Below are 17,352 nucleotides of genomic sequence, written 5' to 3'. Positions count from 1 at the left end.
CACTGGCAATAGAGTAGACATTTCTTATATGTTATTTATCCACAGTGACTAGCACAGAACCTGGCACATTGGAAGTGCCTGATAAATGATTATTGAATTGAATTGAATTGAATTGTGTCATTCCTGTTATGCCACAGTCAGTGTTGAAGACCATGCAAACCTCATCCTACTTTCAATTTTGTACCAGCCAGGCAGTTCTGCCCCAGAATGAGACCCACGGACTTGCGTGGGATCCACTCTCTGCCTGGAAGGTATCCAGAGCAGGGGGTAGGAGTGTGATTCTCTCTGAATACAGAGTGGGATTCTAAAACACAGGATGGAGCTATGTTATCACCACCAAAGGGGAAGGAAAAAAAATAGTCAGAACAGTAGGAGGTTGTCAAGAGGGGAAGGATGGGGGTGGGGGTGGGGGGGGACACAACCCAGGACTGGGTTTGGTGCCAACCAAGCCTGGCGAGGATGGCTTGTGTTCCTCCGCATCTGTACATGTGTCCTCCCCGAGGAATCATCTGGCTACATGTGTCGTTCCACGTCTGTCAGCTAAATCTGAGCTCTGAAATATAACCAATGCAAAATGCAACACTTGGGAACATTATGTGAATCTGTGATTCTCCCCAGAGGCCTCAGTCCATCTCTAGCAATAAATAGATTTCATGCAGAACACGGAGATGTGCTGTAGCTACATTACTCTCCTTTGAGACTCGGGTAAACTTGCTGCCATGTTTTCACCGTGGCTTCATAGCATTCAGTCTAGCGTGGCAAGCTCTTTGGCAAGCAAGCCAGGGAGCATTATATGAAGGTCACCTGCTGCTGCTGCTGCTGCTGCTGCTGCTGCTGCTTGTATTTAGGAGGCAGAGGATGGTGCACTGGATTTGGAGGTAGGAAGAGCTGGGTTTCCGCTTCCCCTCTTCTGAGGACTCTGAGCCTCACTTTCCCTGTCTGTGAAATGATAGTCATCCAGCTAGATCTCGAAGGTATCTTAGAGGCTATTAGCTCATTTTGCAGATGGGGAAACTGAGACTCACCCAGTATTCTTCAGGCAGCCCTCATTAATCTGAATTTCACAGCAACTGTCTGAGGCAATATCCCCAGTGTAGTGTAGGAGACTGAATGCTGTATTGGGAGCCAGCAAAGTCTAGGTTCAAATACTGCCTGTTATACTTACTAGCAATGTGACTTTGGTGAAATCATTCCTCCTTCTCTGAATCTATCTCCTCATCTATTAAATGAATGGGTTGGCCTTTCTGGACTTTCAAGTCTCTTCCAGCTCTAGATCTATGGTCCTCTGGAGACTTTTGTTCATGTCCCTCCATTATACATCCTGGCTGTGTGACTGTGGATAAGTCCCTTAAACCGTCAGTGCCCAGCATAGCAGGTGCTGACCTGTCTTGGTGGAGGGAGTTTCTTCATCCAGGAATTCCTTCTATCGATGAATTATCCCTATACCTATTATTATCAGCCAAGAATATCAGGGAAATCCACAGTGACTGGGTGTGTGTGTGTGTGTATTTTAAGTGTGTAGCATGGTGAGGGTTTGATGTGACATTTCTTCTGACATGAGCTGTTAATATGTGCCCTGTTAATATGATATTCTTTATGTGAATTCCCCCCTGGTGAAAAACACAGAAGCTTGAATGACACCCTTGACGTAATATTGTGCTGCTACTGATGTCTAAAACCATTATCAGATGCATTGTCAAAGCAGGAAGGGGCTTTAAAGATTTTCTCATCTAGCCCCACTCTTCAGTAAGGCTCACAGAAGGGAAGGAACTTGGCCAGGCTCACACAGCTGGGATATAACATAGTGTCTGTGTCATTATGAGTGTCTAAAAACACTCAATTTACACTTGTGCTGCAATACCGTGGATCAGGGACCTCACCAATATGCTGCTTCTTCATTGGTAAAGATGACATCTCATCTGGAAACACAGAGTAATATGGCAGAAAGAGCATTGGTTTGGAAACTGGAGAATCTGAGTGTGAACCCTACCTATGACTACGGGTTACCTGTGTGACCTAGTCAAGACACCTGGGTTTGAAGGTTTGACTCTTGCCTTAGATATAACACCCACATACACGAACATACATCATTCAAACTTTCCAGGCCTCAGTTTGCTCACCTATAAAATGAGTTGTATAGATAGTTTGCTTATGGAATTTTGATAAAACCCTTCTGAAGTTCCTTTCAGATTTCAATCTATGATCCTAAGTCATTTTAACCTCTCTGAGCCTCAGTTTCCTCATCTGTAAGTTGAGGATTTAGGCTAAAGAGCTTTTGAAGTCCCTTCAAACTCTGAAGCTATAACCCCATGATCCATCCATACCTCCTTGTCCTGTATGAATTTCATTTAGATCCTGCCTTTGAATATCTGTCCAAGCATACTGAAGGCCTTCTACCTTTCCCTAACTTTTCCTATAGCAGTCAAACCTCAGTCTTGCTCCGCGGCTGACCTATCTTTTTCTCTAGATTTACATTTGTTGAATGGGACCACTCTTCTTCTATATCTCTAGCATCTAACACATTACCTGGTACCTAGTAAGCGCCTAATAAATGCTCGTTGATTGGCTGTTAGGTAGCAAGAGTAAGGGATAGCTAATGGAGAGCCCCAGGGCTGGCATCTCTGGAAAGACCATTTATATCAATGAGGCCAGAGATATATTTCAGTGTAAATATCAAAAAGGAGAAATGATCGACATTTATTTAGTGCTTTAAATTAGTATCCCTAATACTAGCAATATTAATAACTGGCAGTAATAAAATGTTTTACATGTGTCATCTCAGTTGAGCTTCACGATGACCATGTGACTCAGATGCTATTATTACTCCCCTTTGACAGATGAGGAAAATGAGTCTCAAGGAGTCTCTCCCATGATCATATATAGCTGAGCATGTCAGAGGTGAGACTTAAACTCAGATCATCCTAGCAAGATCAAGGGTCGGTTCTTTCTCCTCAATCCCAAGGCTGCCCTTCACACCCTGCTGCCCCTTCTTGTATTCGTGTCTTTGTTGTCAGCAACTATCAGGCTATTTACACCCACCATGCATCCTTCCACTTCCCTGCAGGTCACCTGTAGGTTTGATTCTTGGGAGACAGTGGGGTTCTATGATTCTCAGCTCTGTAGCGTCACCAGGAGAATACTAATGTGAAAAGATGGGTTGCTTTTTAATTATTTGGTTTTTTGGTTCATGCAGTAGCTGGAGATTGGTTTAAAAAAAAGTGCTTCACAATTTCCCAAATGTAATACAGCACCCATTCCATTTCACTTCCTATTTACTTAAAGGTCCTATTTCAGATTAGATATTAAGAAATAACATGGGGCAGGTCCTGGCTTGCTGAGTGCATCAGTGATGTGTTACCCTATAAGAAATATGTGGAATTTCAAGAACATTGCTACCTTAGGCAGCCTTGCCTATGAATGTCATTTGACCTATATCCCAGCACAGAATGGTGCTGAAGGGACAGCAGAGTACAAAAGGAAGCCCTGAAATGAAAAAGAAAGCCCTGGGCCTCCAAGATGCCTGATCTATCGTAGAATTTAAGGGCAGAGAGGACGCCAAAAATGTCTAGTCCAAAACTGTCATTTTATAGATGAGGGAACTGAAGCCAAAAGAGATCAATGGAAGGATTTGCCATAATTCACACAGGTCTGAAACCCCAACCTTTGGGCTCCAAATCCAGTATTCTTTGCCTATTCTGCCTTGGGAATTTTTTCTCTCTTCTTCCTCCTTTGAGTTTTTCCTCTGCCTTACCTTATTCTAGATGGGTTTTATCTCTTCTGCAGACTTGGGAGTTTCGAAGGCAGACTTGTCGCTATTCTGGAACCATCTCTAAACTAGGGACTTGCTGTGGGCGTCTGATCTTTGATCTACATTTAGATTTCAATCAAATTCAATTGATTAAGAACTAATTAAGGCCCCAGTATGAGTACTAAGCAGGTGCTAGAGATTTAAAAACAGAAATGAAATGGTCCTTACCTTCCAGGAGGTAAAATTCTACTGGAAAAAAAATAATACGTACACAGATTATTAAATGTAAAAGGTCTTCAAAGTAAATATAAAGTAATTGGTGTAGGGAGTGTTCCTATTACTATTATTAGCCAAGGAAATTAGAGGGTATTGATGGCAATGGTGGGTTTGGGGCATTTTTTAAAACTTGGCATGACAATTGAAGGGATCAAAAAAGGCTTCTTGGAGGAGGTGGCAGTTAAGCTAAGTTTTGATTGGATTTGGACATTCTAACAGGCAGAGGCAAGGAGAGAGAGCATTCCAAGCCTGACAAATGGTTGTTTGGCCATTTTTCAGTTGTGTCCAGGCTTTGTGACCCCATTTGAGGTTTCCTTAGCAAACCACTAGAGTGCTTTGGCTTTTCCTCCTCCTGTTCATTTTACAGATGAGGCAACTGAGGCAAATAGAGTTAAGTGACTTGCCCAGGGTCACACAGATTGGAAGTATCTGAGGCTGGATTTGAACTTGGGTCTTCCTGACTGGGTCTGGTGCTCTATCCTCTGCACCACCTAGCTGCCTAAGTGATGGAAAGCCAGTGCAAAAGACACAAAGAACAGAGAAAGGCCACCTATATGCAGAGAACGGTATTTGTGAATAGACACACTCAGTACTCCTAAATTTTGCATAAGTGACTAACCAGAGAGCATCCTACCTTAATGCCATACTAGCTGTGTGAGCCTGAGCAAGCCCTTCCTGTCTCAGCATAATTCCTTCTCTCATAATCATTGTGAATAGGAATCATTTAATTCTCTGTACTTGTATCTCCAGCACCTAGGACAGTGCCTGACACATGGTAGATAGGTGCTTAATAAATACTTTTTGATATACCCGCGTTTATTCATCACCTACTTTGCACCAGGCACTGTGGATTTTCTTTTTGGATGGGACCTATGATTTCATCGGTGTACTAATCTTCCAGTGGTATAGGAAATACATATATTTTCTACACCAATGAAGATACACCTTTTCTGTAGAGAATAAGAGAAATGCCTAAGGCCTGGGGAGGCTGAATGACTTATCCATGGTCTTGCAACCAGGAGGCATCAGAAACAGAACATGATCTAAGATTCTTGACTCTCAAGCCTGCTTTCTTTCCACTCTTCTAAGCTGCCTTTTGTGCCAGACATTGAGGGTACAAATACAAAACAGACAAAGTCCCTGCCCTAAAAGGGCTTGGTTTGAGAAGACAAAACTATCATTTAACAAATAGTACAAGGAAGCTAGAGTGTGTGATGGGATGGGTGCTGGACTTGGTGTCAGGAAAACCTGACCTCAGATCCTTAATAGCTGTGTGACCCTGGGCAAGGGATTTAACCTCTCTGTGTCCCACACTATTCTCTAAGATGAGAAGTCGTTACGTGTATAATTGATATCGTATCATAGCTTGCCTTCTCAATGATGGGGGAGGGGTGGGAGGAAGGGAGAATATTTGGAACTCAAAATTTTAAAAAATTAATGTGGAAATAAATTAAAATGTTTGAAATAAGATGAGAAGTCAGTCTGATTCACTGGAGGCAGTCATCACATTAGGAGCTCTCTTGGCCTCAGTTTCCTCATCTGTAAAATGGAAATAAAAGTAGCATCTACCTCTCAAGTTTGTCGTGAGGATCAAATGAGTAAATATACGTCCAGTGCTATGCCAACCTTAAAGCACTATGTAAATATTAGTTGTTATCATTCTTCAAACTTCACCTTTGATACTAGCTATGTGGCCATAGCCAAATTTTTTAACCTCTCTGAGCCTCAGGCAACTCTTCAAGAGTTTAATATATAGTCTTTAAGTCTACAAGTTGTTTACACACCAACAGAATCACAGGAACTTTATGGATTCTCAAGAGATAGTGTATGATGAAATTTTAAGGTACTTCTTGTGGTTTGTCAGATGTTGTGTTTAATGAGGACTGGCATTTGGCTGAATAGCTAGATGGAAGCAGCTAGATGGGCTCAGTGGATAGAGTGCTGGGCCTGGAGTCAGAAAGACCTGAATTCAAATCCAGCCTCAGACACTAGCTGTGTGACCCTGAGCAAGTCTGTTTGTCTTAATCCACTGAAAAAGGAAATGGCAAACCACTGCAGTATCTTTGCCAAGAAAACCCCATGAATAATATTGGCATAGTATAGTTCTTAAGGTCACAAAACGTTGGACATCACTGAACAACAAATTTGGCTGAACAGCCTAAGACAAAGAATGAAAAGAGTGTGATTGGAAGGTCCGGAGAAGGATCTTGTCCTTCCATAGCAGCTCCATCCATTCTGTTAGTACCCACTTGAGCTCCCAGGCACTTTGTTGTTTCTCTTTTATTGCCTCCAAAGCTGGGAAGACTGCATGTATTTAGACCAAGTTCCTTTCATTCTGATGGATTTGCTGGGATTACCCACAGTGCCTTTATTCATAGTTTGGGTGTTAGATACATGAGTGACAAGTGGGTGAATTCTGGAACTGCAGCAGGATCTTCTGTGAAGTGGGGCTATTTATAGAGAATAGGGACATTTTATCCAGTGTTATTGACCCCATTTTTTTTTCAGTACTGATTCTAAAACCATGACCACAGACCTGGACTTGTCAGCCCATAGGCTTAAGAAATGGAAAGGTCTCTCCATTCACTACCTGTTTTCTGAGGAGGGTCATAGCTACCACTGGTGGGGGGAGGGGGAGTGGCTCATAATTGTGAGTTGCTGAATAGCCCATAATCTTTTAAATAGGTTGTAGAATTAAACTAATAAATCTGAGGGTTAAAAAATAAACTTTATTTCTATTATGAAATCTCTTAATTATTACTTCTAGGACAGAGACATTTCTCAAGGTTAGCCAGATTTGTTTTTCCAGAGCCTTCTAGTTTGTTGTTTTCGTTCTGATGAGCTGGACATCTTTGGGAGAACGAACCAAGTTGTCTCTGATAGCACCTATGTGAGACCACAAACTAACTACCACCTGCTCCTCTTTTCCAAAAGTGGATTCATTTAAAGAAACAATTTAATGAAAGTTGATAATTCCTTTTGTCGTCATTTTTCTAATAAGCATATTTGTTCCATTTTATATCGCCTGATTCTCACGTCAGCATCTCTTGAAAGGTTTAGTTTGGGATATAGATGTTGTCACCCTAGTCCAAATGCGTGCCCAGATGGAAATCAGTCAGGTAACAAGCATTTTATAAGCACCTGCTTTGTGCCAAGTGCTGGGGATACAAAGATAAAAATGACAGGGCAGCTAGGTGGCACAGTGGATAGAGCACCGGCCCTGAAGTCAGGAGGACCTGAGTTCAAATCCGGCCTCAGACCAAACACTTGACACTTACTAGCTGCGTGACCCTGGGCAAGTCACTTAACCCCAATTGCCTTTAAAAAAAAGAATTAAAAAGATAAAAATAACAGAGTTCCTGCCCTCAGGGAGCTTCAGGAGACAACATGTGATTGACAGTTGGATAGATGGATGGATAGATGGATACATGTTTCGACAGATGGATCAAAGCCCTTTGCAAGTTGTAAAGTACTCTTCAAATGATTGATAAACAATGGGATTATTAATGTCTCTTTGGGCCAGGCCACTCATCATGTCCTAAATCTATTTAACTCTACTCTGGTCTAGTCTGTCTCTATTTCCCACAATAATTATGTGAAAGAGACTTTGTTCTGACCAAAACTAATTAAACTTAATCCTACAGCATTCCTCCTATGTACCAGTCTGATTGGTTGTTGTTAAGTCATTTCAGTCATGTACATCTCTTTGTGACCCCATTTGGGGGTTTTCTTGGCAGAGATAATGGAGTGGTTTGCCTGTTACTTGTCTAGTTCATTTTACAGATGAGGGAACTGGGGCCAACAGGGTTAAGTGACTTGCCCAGGGTCCCACAGCTAGTAAGTGTCTGAGGTGGGATTTGAACTCATGAAGATGAGTCTTTCTGATTCTGAGCCCAGTGCTCTAGCCACTGTGCTGCCTAGTTGTCTATTAACTAATTTAGTAACCCTATCCAAAAAGGGAGATTACATTAGTGTGGTATGTCTTGTTTTTGACAAAACTCGATAAAAGTCATTTGTGGCCACTTATTTCTAAATGTTCACTAACCAGCCCTTTCATATCATGTATTCTAGAGTTTTACTAGAAGGTAACTAGAAGTTGAAGGTCAAGTTCACTGGCCTATAGTTTGCAATCTCCACTCTCTTCCTTTGGAAAATCAGGACATTTGCCTTCCTCCACCACCTCTCCCATTCTCTCTAGTCCTTTCAAAGATCATTGATGGTGGCTCAGCAATCACATCTGCCAGTTCTTCCAATACCCTGGGTGTAGTAAAGGGGAAAGGGAAGGGAGCAAGCATTTATTCGGTGCTTCCTTTGTGCCAGGCACTGTGCTAAGCATTTCACTGTAGGTAATGTGAGCTGATTCCTTTGACTTCATCAAGGACTTCTGGATCTCCTATTTCTATCTATACTTAGCTAAGATTTCAAGTCCGTATTAGGTATCTTTTGCTCTGTTGTTTTTAGTTAAAAGTCTTATACTTTATTAAGATAAACCATAAAAGGGATGGGTTGAGGAAAGTATATCTCTAACCTTTAAGGCTGACATCTTAGAATTATAGCCATACCATTCCATAACCCATCCCTTAGTCGTGCTGCCAAAATGAGAACAGAGGGTGAGATGAAAGCAGGTCTGACCAAGTAAATCCAGTCTCCAGATCATGGGACCTAGATCTGGAGCTGGGAGGCACGTCAGAAACCATTCATCTGATCCCTTCATTTTCCAGGGACGTAAAGTAACTTGTCACGCATGGATCAAGTGTCAGAGCCTGGATTCAAACCCAGCTCCTGTGTCCAGATCCACCATCCCTTCCATCACAATATGCTCTCTCCAGGCTTGCAACACCCATGTATTTTTACGGTTATTCCCTTTATCTTCTCTAATACCTCATCTCTTCTCTCACTCTTCTCTCTGATATTGCACCAAGTCTAGATCTCTCACATCTCTTCTTTTTTTTGGTCTTTCTACATTGACATTGTTTGACCTAGCTCTTTTTCATGCTTTCTGAAACTTTTCTAATCTGGACCTCCCTGGCCAGCTTCACAACTCAGCTTTCCAGTGTTTTCCCTTGCCAGTCCTTCACATTCATATTCCTGTTCTCCTCCACTTTCACTCTTCTCTCCATCTTCTTCTCCTCTCTGTCTCCTCTTTGTCATTCTCTTATCTTTGCTCTTATCTTCTGTCATTTCCTCCCCTCTCTCCTCATTTCCTTTTCTCACCTCTCCTCTTCTCTCAATTTACTTGTCCTCTTTGAGAACTAAGGTAAAACAACAACAGTGTACTGGTAGCGAGTTGCACAGAATTTCTTGGAGTCTGTTTTGAGGGGAGGGGAGAAAGGATTTTCCCTTCCTACTCTCATTTGCTCAGAAAAAATCTTTTGACCTAAATATGTATTGTTTCAGGTTTTAAAAATCAATTTGATTGGCCACAGAAAGCGTATTTTGGCATCCCTGGGAGACCGGCTACACGAGGATCCTCCCCAGAAACCCCCTCGATCCATCACCCTCAGGGTAAGTTGCCTGAACGTGGCTTTCCTTCTCACGGTTATGCTTAACCAATATGGGGGCTTGCCAACTGCCTGAAGCTGCCGGTCGGGAGACATGGGCTATTTTTTAGCCATGTAACTTACATCATCTGCATTTCAGGGGGCAGGGGAAGGGAGGAGATATCTACTCTATTTATCTTGATAATTTTATGTTGTTGTTTTTAATGCATTTGCTGCAGCCAAAGCAGCATGTGAATTTTTATGTCCAGATGTGTAGTTCAGCAGAATTCATTCCAACAAACTTTGACAGCTTCCTCTGTCACCATCTTTGCTAATGGATGGGAATTCATTTTCTTTTTTTTAATCAGAAGCCTCTTATCCACAGGAAAAACAAATTAATCAAGGGCCACAGCAAAGTAAAAAGTATCTTATAACTTTAGGTCTATGATTCTTACTTTAGAACGGAATAGAAAACCTTCCACTTGCCACCTTTTAAAAATGAAAAAAATGGAAATGACTTTTGAAGGAATGAAAATGATGCTCAGGTTTCATATTGTAACAAAATTAGGACAGAGAAAAGGTAACAGAGGGAAAGGGAATGTGGGAGGGAGTGGGGGGAGAGGGGAAGAGAGAGAGAGAGAGATGATAGAGAGAGAGGAGAGAAGAGGGAGATGGTAAAGAGAGGGAGAGGAGAGAGAGGGAAAGGAGAGAGGGAGAGGGGAGAGAGAGATGGGGAGAGAGAAAGAAAAGAGACTAAGGAGAGAGAGGCAGAGTAGGAGAGGAAAGGGGTGAGAAACTAGAAGGGGGTGATAAAGTAAGTAGGAACATGGAAAAAAATATAAATTACAGAGAGGGAAGAAAATTGAGAAGGACCTAGATAAAGGAAAAGAAGCAGAAGGAAGAAAAGCCCAAGTCTCCTGCCCACCCGACATTTACTTGCTGTAACTGCCACTCCTCACATCTCTTAGCCATCTCAGAGGGCCAACCACCCTTCCACACCACCACCTACCAACAACATCTCCTTCCAGTAGACTGAGAGTCTTTCCCAGCTCTCTAAGCCCCTGGCCTACTGGAGTCCCAGGGGCGACCTGAGGATTCCTCTCATACTCATCAGTTCAGACTCCACACTGTTCTAACAGCCAAACAATTCACTTCTTCATTTTGAAGTGCTGGCTCAGAATGGGTCTATAAATTGAAAATGCCACACTAGTACAGAAGATTAAATCCTGACTCGTCTACTACCTATATTACCTTGGACAAGTCATTTCACTGCCTTAGTTTTCTCATCTATAAAAGGAGGAAGTTAGACCAGAGGGCCTGTGACCTCCTTCCAGCTCAAGATCTGTGATCCTAGAAGCAAGACCTGACTCTTACTGAGGAGATTCTTCAAGGGTCTGCCCACCAGCAATTGGATCATTTTCTTATCTTGGGGCAAATAACAGTCCCAGACATTTCCCTTCATCGACCTAGGTTTAAGTTTTCAAAGATTCATCCAAAAACTGGAGATTTGCATGGCAAACTACCCTCTCCTTTATTCATGACTCAGTTTCCCCTGAGCTTTGTCTATTTGGCCTCTTGAATTGGTGGTATCAATAAATGACAAAAGGCAAAAGAACCTTTGCAAAATGGTGGACCACATGCAAGATATAAATGGATCACCCCATGAATGTGCTTTATGACATGACATGATTAGCTCAAGGATATTTCATAGAAGAAGTTGGGAATTGGGGTCTAGTGAGAAAAGAAAGAGAAGGAGAGAAGATGCAGCTAAAGAGAAGGAAAAGGAATTAGACTGTGACAGGTATGAGCAGACTGGAGGATGACAGGAAATAGAACAAGGCTCCTTTGTGGGTAGGGAAGAAGACTTTAGAGATGTTTTGGGAGTAGTGGAAATTTGAGAGCCATTTTCCTCCTTCAAAGGTAGCCCCCAAAAAAAGATCAGGGTAGAATTTAGGGGTGGAAAACTTCCTTCTTTTGCTTGAAGTACATGGAGAAGGAGAAAGAAGTTAGCAGCCATAACAGTGAGGCCAGGGAGGCTGAGTTTACTGAAGCTTACAAAAAAAAAGCATTGGCGCCATAGTCAGAGGGCCTGAGTTCCCCACCTGTGTGACTTTGAGCAAGTTACTTAATCTTCCTAGGCCTCCGTTTCCTTAAATGTAAAATAAGTGGATTGGACTAGAAGGCCTCTAAGATTCATAATAGATGGATAATTCTAAAATCTCTTATGGTGTGGGGTGGTCATTTTGTTCTGCTAACTCCTTTTCCTTCCTTCTCCAGTCTTCTCCTTCTAACCACCCACCCCTCCTTCCCCTTCTCAAGCAATTTGTAGGAATAGATTTTTCAAAAAATAATAATAATGACTAAAGTATGTGCAATGGCTTAACTCCCTCAAAGGCTCATTGTCCACTTGGAAACATCTGCTGGGAAAAGAAAATGGAGAGGCAAGGAACAAGGGAAGAGTCCAAGATCTCATAAGTTTCCTTTTCTCTATAAATCCTAGAACCTAGTTCTCAGGAGTACCTTGAGAGACAATGAAGTGTAGTGGACAAAAAGCTGGCCTTGAAGGCTCTCTTCTGCCCAATGCAGGCTGCATGATCCTGGGCAAATCACTTAAATACTCAATACTCTAGTCTAGACAATTCTCTAAAGACTCTAAATTGTAGAGAAGGTGCTGACCTGCATTGGTACAGAGAATTCCGTCACCCAGGAGTTCCCTAAACCCAAGAAATCACAGATCTAATCCCTCACCCTACCCTTACCTCGCTTTGGACCAATCTCCATCAGATTCAAGTTCATTCCCTGCTCCTCTCTGACGGAAAAAAAAAATTCCCCATTTGTCCCATTGTTCACCGTTCCATGGTCGTTGTAATGCTGTCAACACTGTGTGCCGTGCTGTTCCATGTCAGCTACCCACTACCTGAAGGTAGATCACCATCTATTGTGCTCCACTTGACAGTCATCATCCCATGTTCACGTGAACTTACCAGTTTGTGACGCCCCTGCTTCATCACGCATAGGCACAGGTTCCTTATTTTTTTCACCAAAATGATTGACTCAAGGAAATGGTGCCTCACAGATATATGCATAGCTGGGCTCACCAGTAGTGCTGGCATCACAAACTGGACACCCAATTCTTTACCCTCGAATAACTCCATTAAGATACTCAGAGGGGGAAAAAAGCACTGAATATATCATACCATTCATTAGTGGAATCGGAGAATGCCATCCAACTCCTTGGCATTTTCCACCCACCCACCCCCCAAAGCATCCCCTATGCTTTTTGTTTTGTCAGTCGTTCAAAGTTTTGAAACCAACGAGTACCCGCTAGAATATGGTATTTATTTCATGATGTATTTCCATTCAGGAACCCAGTGGTAATCACAGCCCTCCTCAGTTGTCTCCATCACTTAGCCAAAGTACTTACACCACTGGGGGCTCCCTAGACGTTCCACACATTATCATGCAGGGTGATGCAAGGAGAAGAAGAAATGAAAACTACTTTGATGATATTCCCCGATCGAAACTGGAGAGACAGATGGCCCAGGTAAGGTGGAAAAAAGCATATCTTTTAGCTCTTGTACCTACCATCAGAATCAAGTAATGCCTTCACTGTAACCCATGCCTTTGGCTTCCTAGCAACTCTTCCCTGGGGGTCTTGACTTGGGCTCTATTTATTCACCACATGCCCCATTTCCAGCCTCCCCCATCCAGAATAGAATCCAGCTGCTGGAACTCTCCTTATCAAATGTGCATCTTTGCTCTCTCTTCTTACTGAAGAAACTAAATTAAATCTCAACAAATATTTTCCTACTAAAAGAAGTAATTTGGTGAACAAACCAAAGGGTAATGAATTTAGACAATTAAAACCAGGATTGGATGGTGTACAGTGGTTCAATAACTAAAATTTAAAAGACTAGAATAGAATGGAAGATTGTGACTCAAGAGGAATGGTTCTGATTCCCTCCCAAGAGTATGTATTTTTCTAGAATTAGAATATAGTATGTAAAAAGCTATATTATAGTTTAATTGTATGACAGTATATTTATGCCACAGGATATATAATGATAACTAGATTGTGTGGAGAGAGGCAGGACATGGTAGAAGAGAGCTGGCCTTAGAGGAGGGTTGAAATTCAGCCTCTGTCACATACTGCCGTGTGACCAACCTTTCAGTGGTCCCAGAAAACTCTCTAAAACTCTGTGTTGCAGAGTAACCAGTGCTGATCTACATTGGTAGAAGGGATTTCCTTACTGGGAGTTCTCTACATGGGCTCAGCCCCTACTCCCCAAAAGAAAAAAAGTATACATATATATGCATATGCTTTATATATATATACATACATATACATGGAGAAAGAGATGTGGTGAGGGGACAAGGCAGGACAGGCATTCCTTCCTGCAGCATCCTCTCCATCATATCATAGGTCCCAGAAAGAAAAAAATGACAGGGTGTACTACCATATGTACGAGGTGTCTAGAAAATCTTAATTCAATGTTAAGATATTAAAGCTTAAAACAGCACTCAGACATTTGGGACACTCTGTATCACTGTATTTAATACTTTATGGTGTATATATATTAATATTTTATGGTATATACAGTATATGTAATTACACTATAGCATATGTAATATTTAAATTAAATCTCATAAAAATTTTCCTACTAAAAGAATTAACACTGTGAGCAAATCAATGGGGAATATGAAAAAAATAAATCTATGATTGGATGGTATAATTTTATATATAAAATATATATTATATTAAATATATTTTAAATGTATTATTTTATATTTTATATTTATTTTATAATTTTTATTATATTATGTTATTTATATTGTATTTATATTTAAAATACATTAAATATATATATATATATTTATATAAAAAGGGTAGTGTTGTGTATTGGACAGAGGGCCAGCCTAGAGCTGGATAAGCCTGGGTTCAAGTTCTGCCTAAGACATAGACTGGCTATGAGATTACAGACAAGTCTCTTAACTTCTCAGTACCCCCAACCAAGCACTTACGATGTGCCAGCACTATGCTCAGTGTTGGAGATTTGTTTTTGCTCAGTCACATGACCCCACTTGGGGTTTTCTGGGCAAAGATACTGGAATGTTTTGCCATTTCCTCTTCATTTTACAGATGAGCAAACTGAGGTGAACAGGGTTAAATGACTTGCCCAGGGTCACATAGCTAGTAAGTGTCTGAGGTCAGATTTGAACTCAGGAAGACTCCAGGCTCGGTACTCTATCCACTGCAACCACCTAGCTGCCCCCTAGTGCTGGGATACAATTAATAGAAAGACAGCCTGCCCACAAGGAGCTTATAATCTAATGGGCTGAGATAATACACAAAAGGAGGCAGGAAGGATGGGAGAAGATACTAGGAGGTACCCAGCTCAGGAGCATCACATTCCCAGGAGTAGAAACTAGGCAGGACAGCAGATGCAAAGTGGAGGAACTGAAACAAGTTTCTGCTCAACATAAAGGAAAGTATTGGGAGAGTTTGGTATTCCATCCTCCAGCCTTCCAATTAGAGGGGAGGAAGGAAGATGGCATCAAAGATTAGAAATGATAAGCTTATCCTGGGAGGGGCATCATGTTCCTTGGAGTTGAAACAAGGCAGAACCGTAGCCCAAAGTTGAGGAGAGAGTATCTACACCAGGAATTTGCTATGAAACAAAAGCTCAAGACTCCCCTCCAATATATATAGAAGCTAATACTGAAACTTGGTTGCATTTGAAAAGAATAGCATTGCAGGAGACAGGTAGGTCATTGAGTAGCTGCCGTAATAGATCTATACAATCTCTAATCCTTTTCATGTTTCAGGTCTGGTTGGAGAGATCCTTATAGAGTCCCTGTTTGCAGAGTCTGTAGTCATTATTCAGCAAAGCTAGTTAGTCACAGAGTGATTAGTAATTAAGTGCTCCCTAAAGCCACCTTAGATGGATGGTCAGCAAAGCAGCCAGAGACATAGAAAGAAATGAATTTGTTGAAAACTCCCCAGTAGAGAGTGAGACCTTTTTTGTCCTTGCCCTGAGGTCAGACTGATGAGCCCAAAGGCTTTCTTTTTCCTGCTAGCCACACCTGAGATGGGAAAGTCTTGGTGGAAATTTGACCATAAAGAGACTTGTTTCAACCTTTTAAAAAAAGAATGAAAGGAGCCCTTAACTGTACAGGAGATAGCTTTTTAAAAATCTTCAGTGCATATGCCATGCTTTAGCTCAAAACTGTAAGAAATGAAGGTACTATACAGGGTGCACTGCAGGAAATGTTGCAGGCACAATGCTTTCTGGACATGACAACCCTGGAGGGAAAAGGCTTGGGTGACCCTGTCTCCATTTGGCTCTTTTCAGCCGTGAATTGTTCTCTGTTCTGTACCGGGGCAAGGTCAAACATTGCGTTGTTATATTCCTAGCTTTTGCTTTTAAATGAATGTGGATAGGAGATGAAGCTGAGTTGAAATATTTTTTTCCTTCTCTTGAATCATCATTTAATTCCTACTGTAGTTGTTTGAAGTGAAGTTACTCAAAGGTATGTTCAGAGCTGGGATTAAGGGTAGACAAGGGAGGTAGCTTCCTAGGGCACCATCCAGTTGTATGGTACATAACAAAGAATAGTTTTAAATATTGGGGTTTTTTTAAATGGCCATATTTTAAGGTCAGAAAATCCAGTCATCTTTGGTTTTGTGATAAAGTTTAATGAGTTAAAACTGAAGCTCAAAGCCTTCTGGGAGGGCCAGCCAGAAAGGGGTGGCATGGAGTAGGGTACTTAATTTTCAAACCTTGCCTAGCACTCAAATGCCCTGTCCCAGATCTGAGTGCACTGACTCATACCTTATTCTCTCAGGCATTTATCATATGTTTTCCTCTCTTAGCATTTGTGGATGACATCTGTGTTTGAATTTCCCTAATAAGAGCATTTTTTTTTCCAGAATGGACTATAGTTTGAAAACTTCCCATAAAAATGGGATCCATAGAAATAAATTCAAACTAGGTCTTCTAGGACCCTCTTCCTGTTTGCTTATCTGGTTGGGGGTATGTATGGGCAGGGAAGGAGAGTAGCTCTTTTCCTAATTATCTAATTAGCATCCCAAACTATAATTACCAATTGTAGTATCTGGCCACTTAATTTTGGGAATGTAGTTATTTCCTCCAATCAATGCAGTCTTATAAAGAAAAAAAAACTCTACATCTCTCTGTTCAAATATTTTCTCGATATGTAGTTTAACATTCCCTAAGACCTCACAGGTGAGAGATCTAGAAAATATTCAGCCTCTTCTCCTTTACAGTATGGCTAAAGTTCTGGAGACTAATGGTACTTTTTAAAGACCATCATGTTGGGTTAGGTTTAGAGTTGGAGGTGTATTCTATATTTTTTTCAATTTCTTTGATATTTTTTGAGTACCTAGTTTTTCTAGTCACCACTGTCAAATACAGCACACGATCTTACTAATAGAAAGTTGAGGCAGTATTAAATGCTATGGAGGTATAATTAGAAAATTAGAATTAGAGATTGGGAATCAAGAGGACCTTTATTTAAGGTCCTCTTCTACTATGGTCCTCTTCTAAAGCCATTCATCAACTATGTGACCCTGGGCCCATCACTTCCCCTTTTAGCCTCAACTTCTTCATCTGTAAAAATGGACATAATGATGGCACTTATTTCACAGGGCTTCTGTGAGGATCAAATGAGAAATGTGCTTTGCAAACCTTAAAGCTCTATATAAATGCTAGTTGTTATTTATTAGGGATGGGGAAGGGAATAAGCAACTTATGTGTTCAGCTCTGAGCTACATGCTTTACAAGTATTATCTCATCTGTGCTTTAGTATTGGGCAATCACTCAAGAA

At 41.3% G+C, this 17,352-nt stretch overlaps 1 protein-coding gene across 8 annotated transcripts in view; it reads left to right on the top strand.

The window, feature by feature from the left end:
• The window catches only part of ANKS1B (ankyrin repeat and sterile alpha motif domain containing 1B), a 569,458-nt gene that overhangs the window by 452,904 nt on the left and 99,202 nt on the right, over nucleotides 1–17,352 (top strand). For 6 of the 8 annotated variants that reach the window (XM_078146721.1, XM_078146717.1, XM_078146719.1 and 3 more), the window contains exons 4-5: nucleotides 9,422–9,529; nucleotides 12,869–13,048. In XM_078146721.1, coding sequence (XP_078002847.1) covers nucleotides 9,422–9,529; nucleotides 12,869–13,048 — 288 coding nt within the window. The remainder of the gene's footprint in view (nucleotides 1–9,421; nucleotides 9,530–12,868; nucleotides 13,049–17,352) is intronic. The other 2 variants (XM_078146726.1, XM_078146724.1) reach the window with 1 other exon arrangement.

Source organism: Phascolarctos cinereus, unplaced genomic scaffold (assembly GCF_003287225.1).
Source record: "Phascolarctos cinereus isolate Bilbo 61053 unplaced genomic scaffold, phaCin_HiC Scaffold_1;HRSCAF=81, whole genome shotgun sequence".
In the NCBI taxonomy this organism is placed as follows: domain Eukaryota; kingdom Metazoa; phylum Chordata; class Mammalia; order Diprotodontia; family Phascolarctidae; genus Phascolarctos; species Phascolarctos cinereus.
This window is presented reverse-complemented; position numbering and strand designations above follow the sequence as displayed.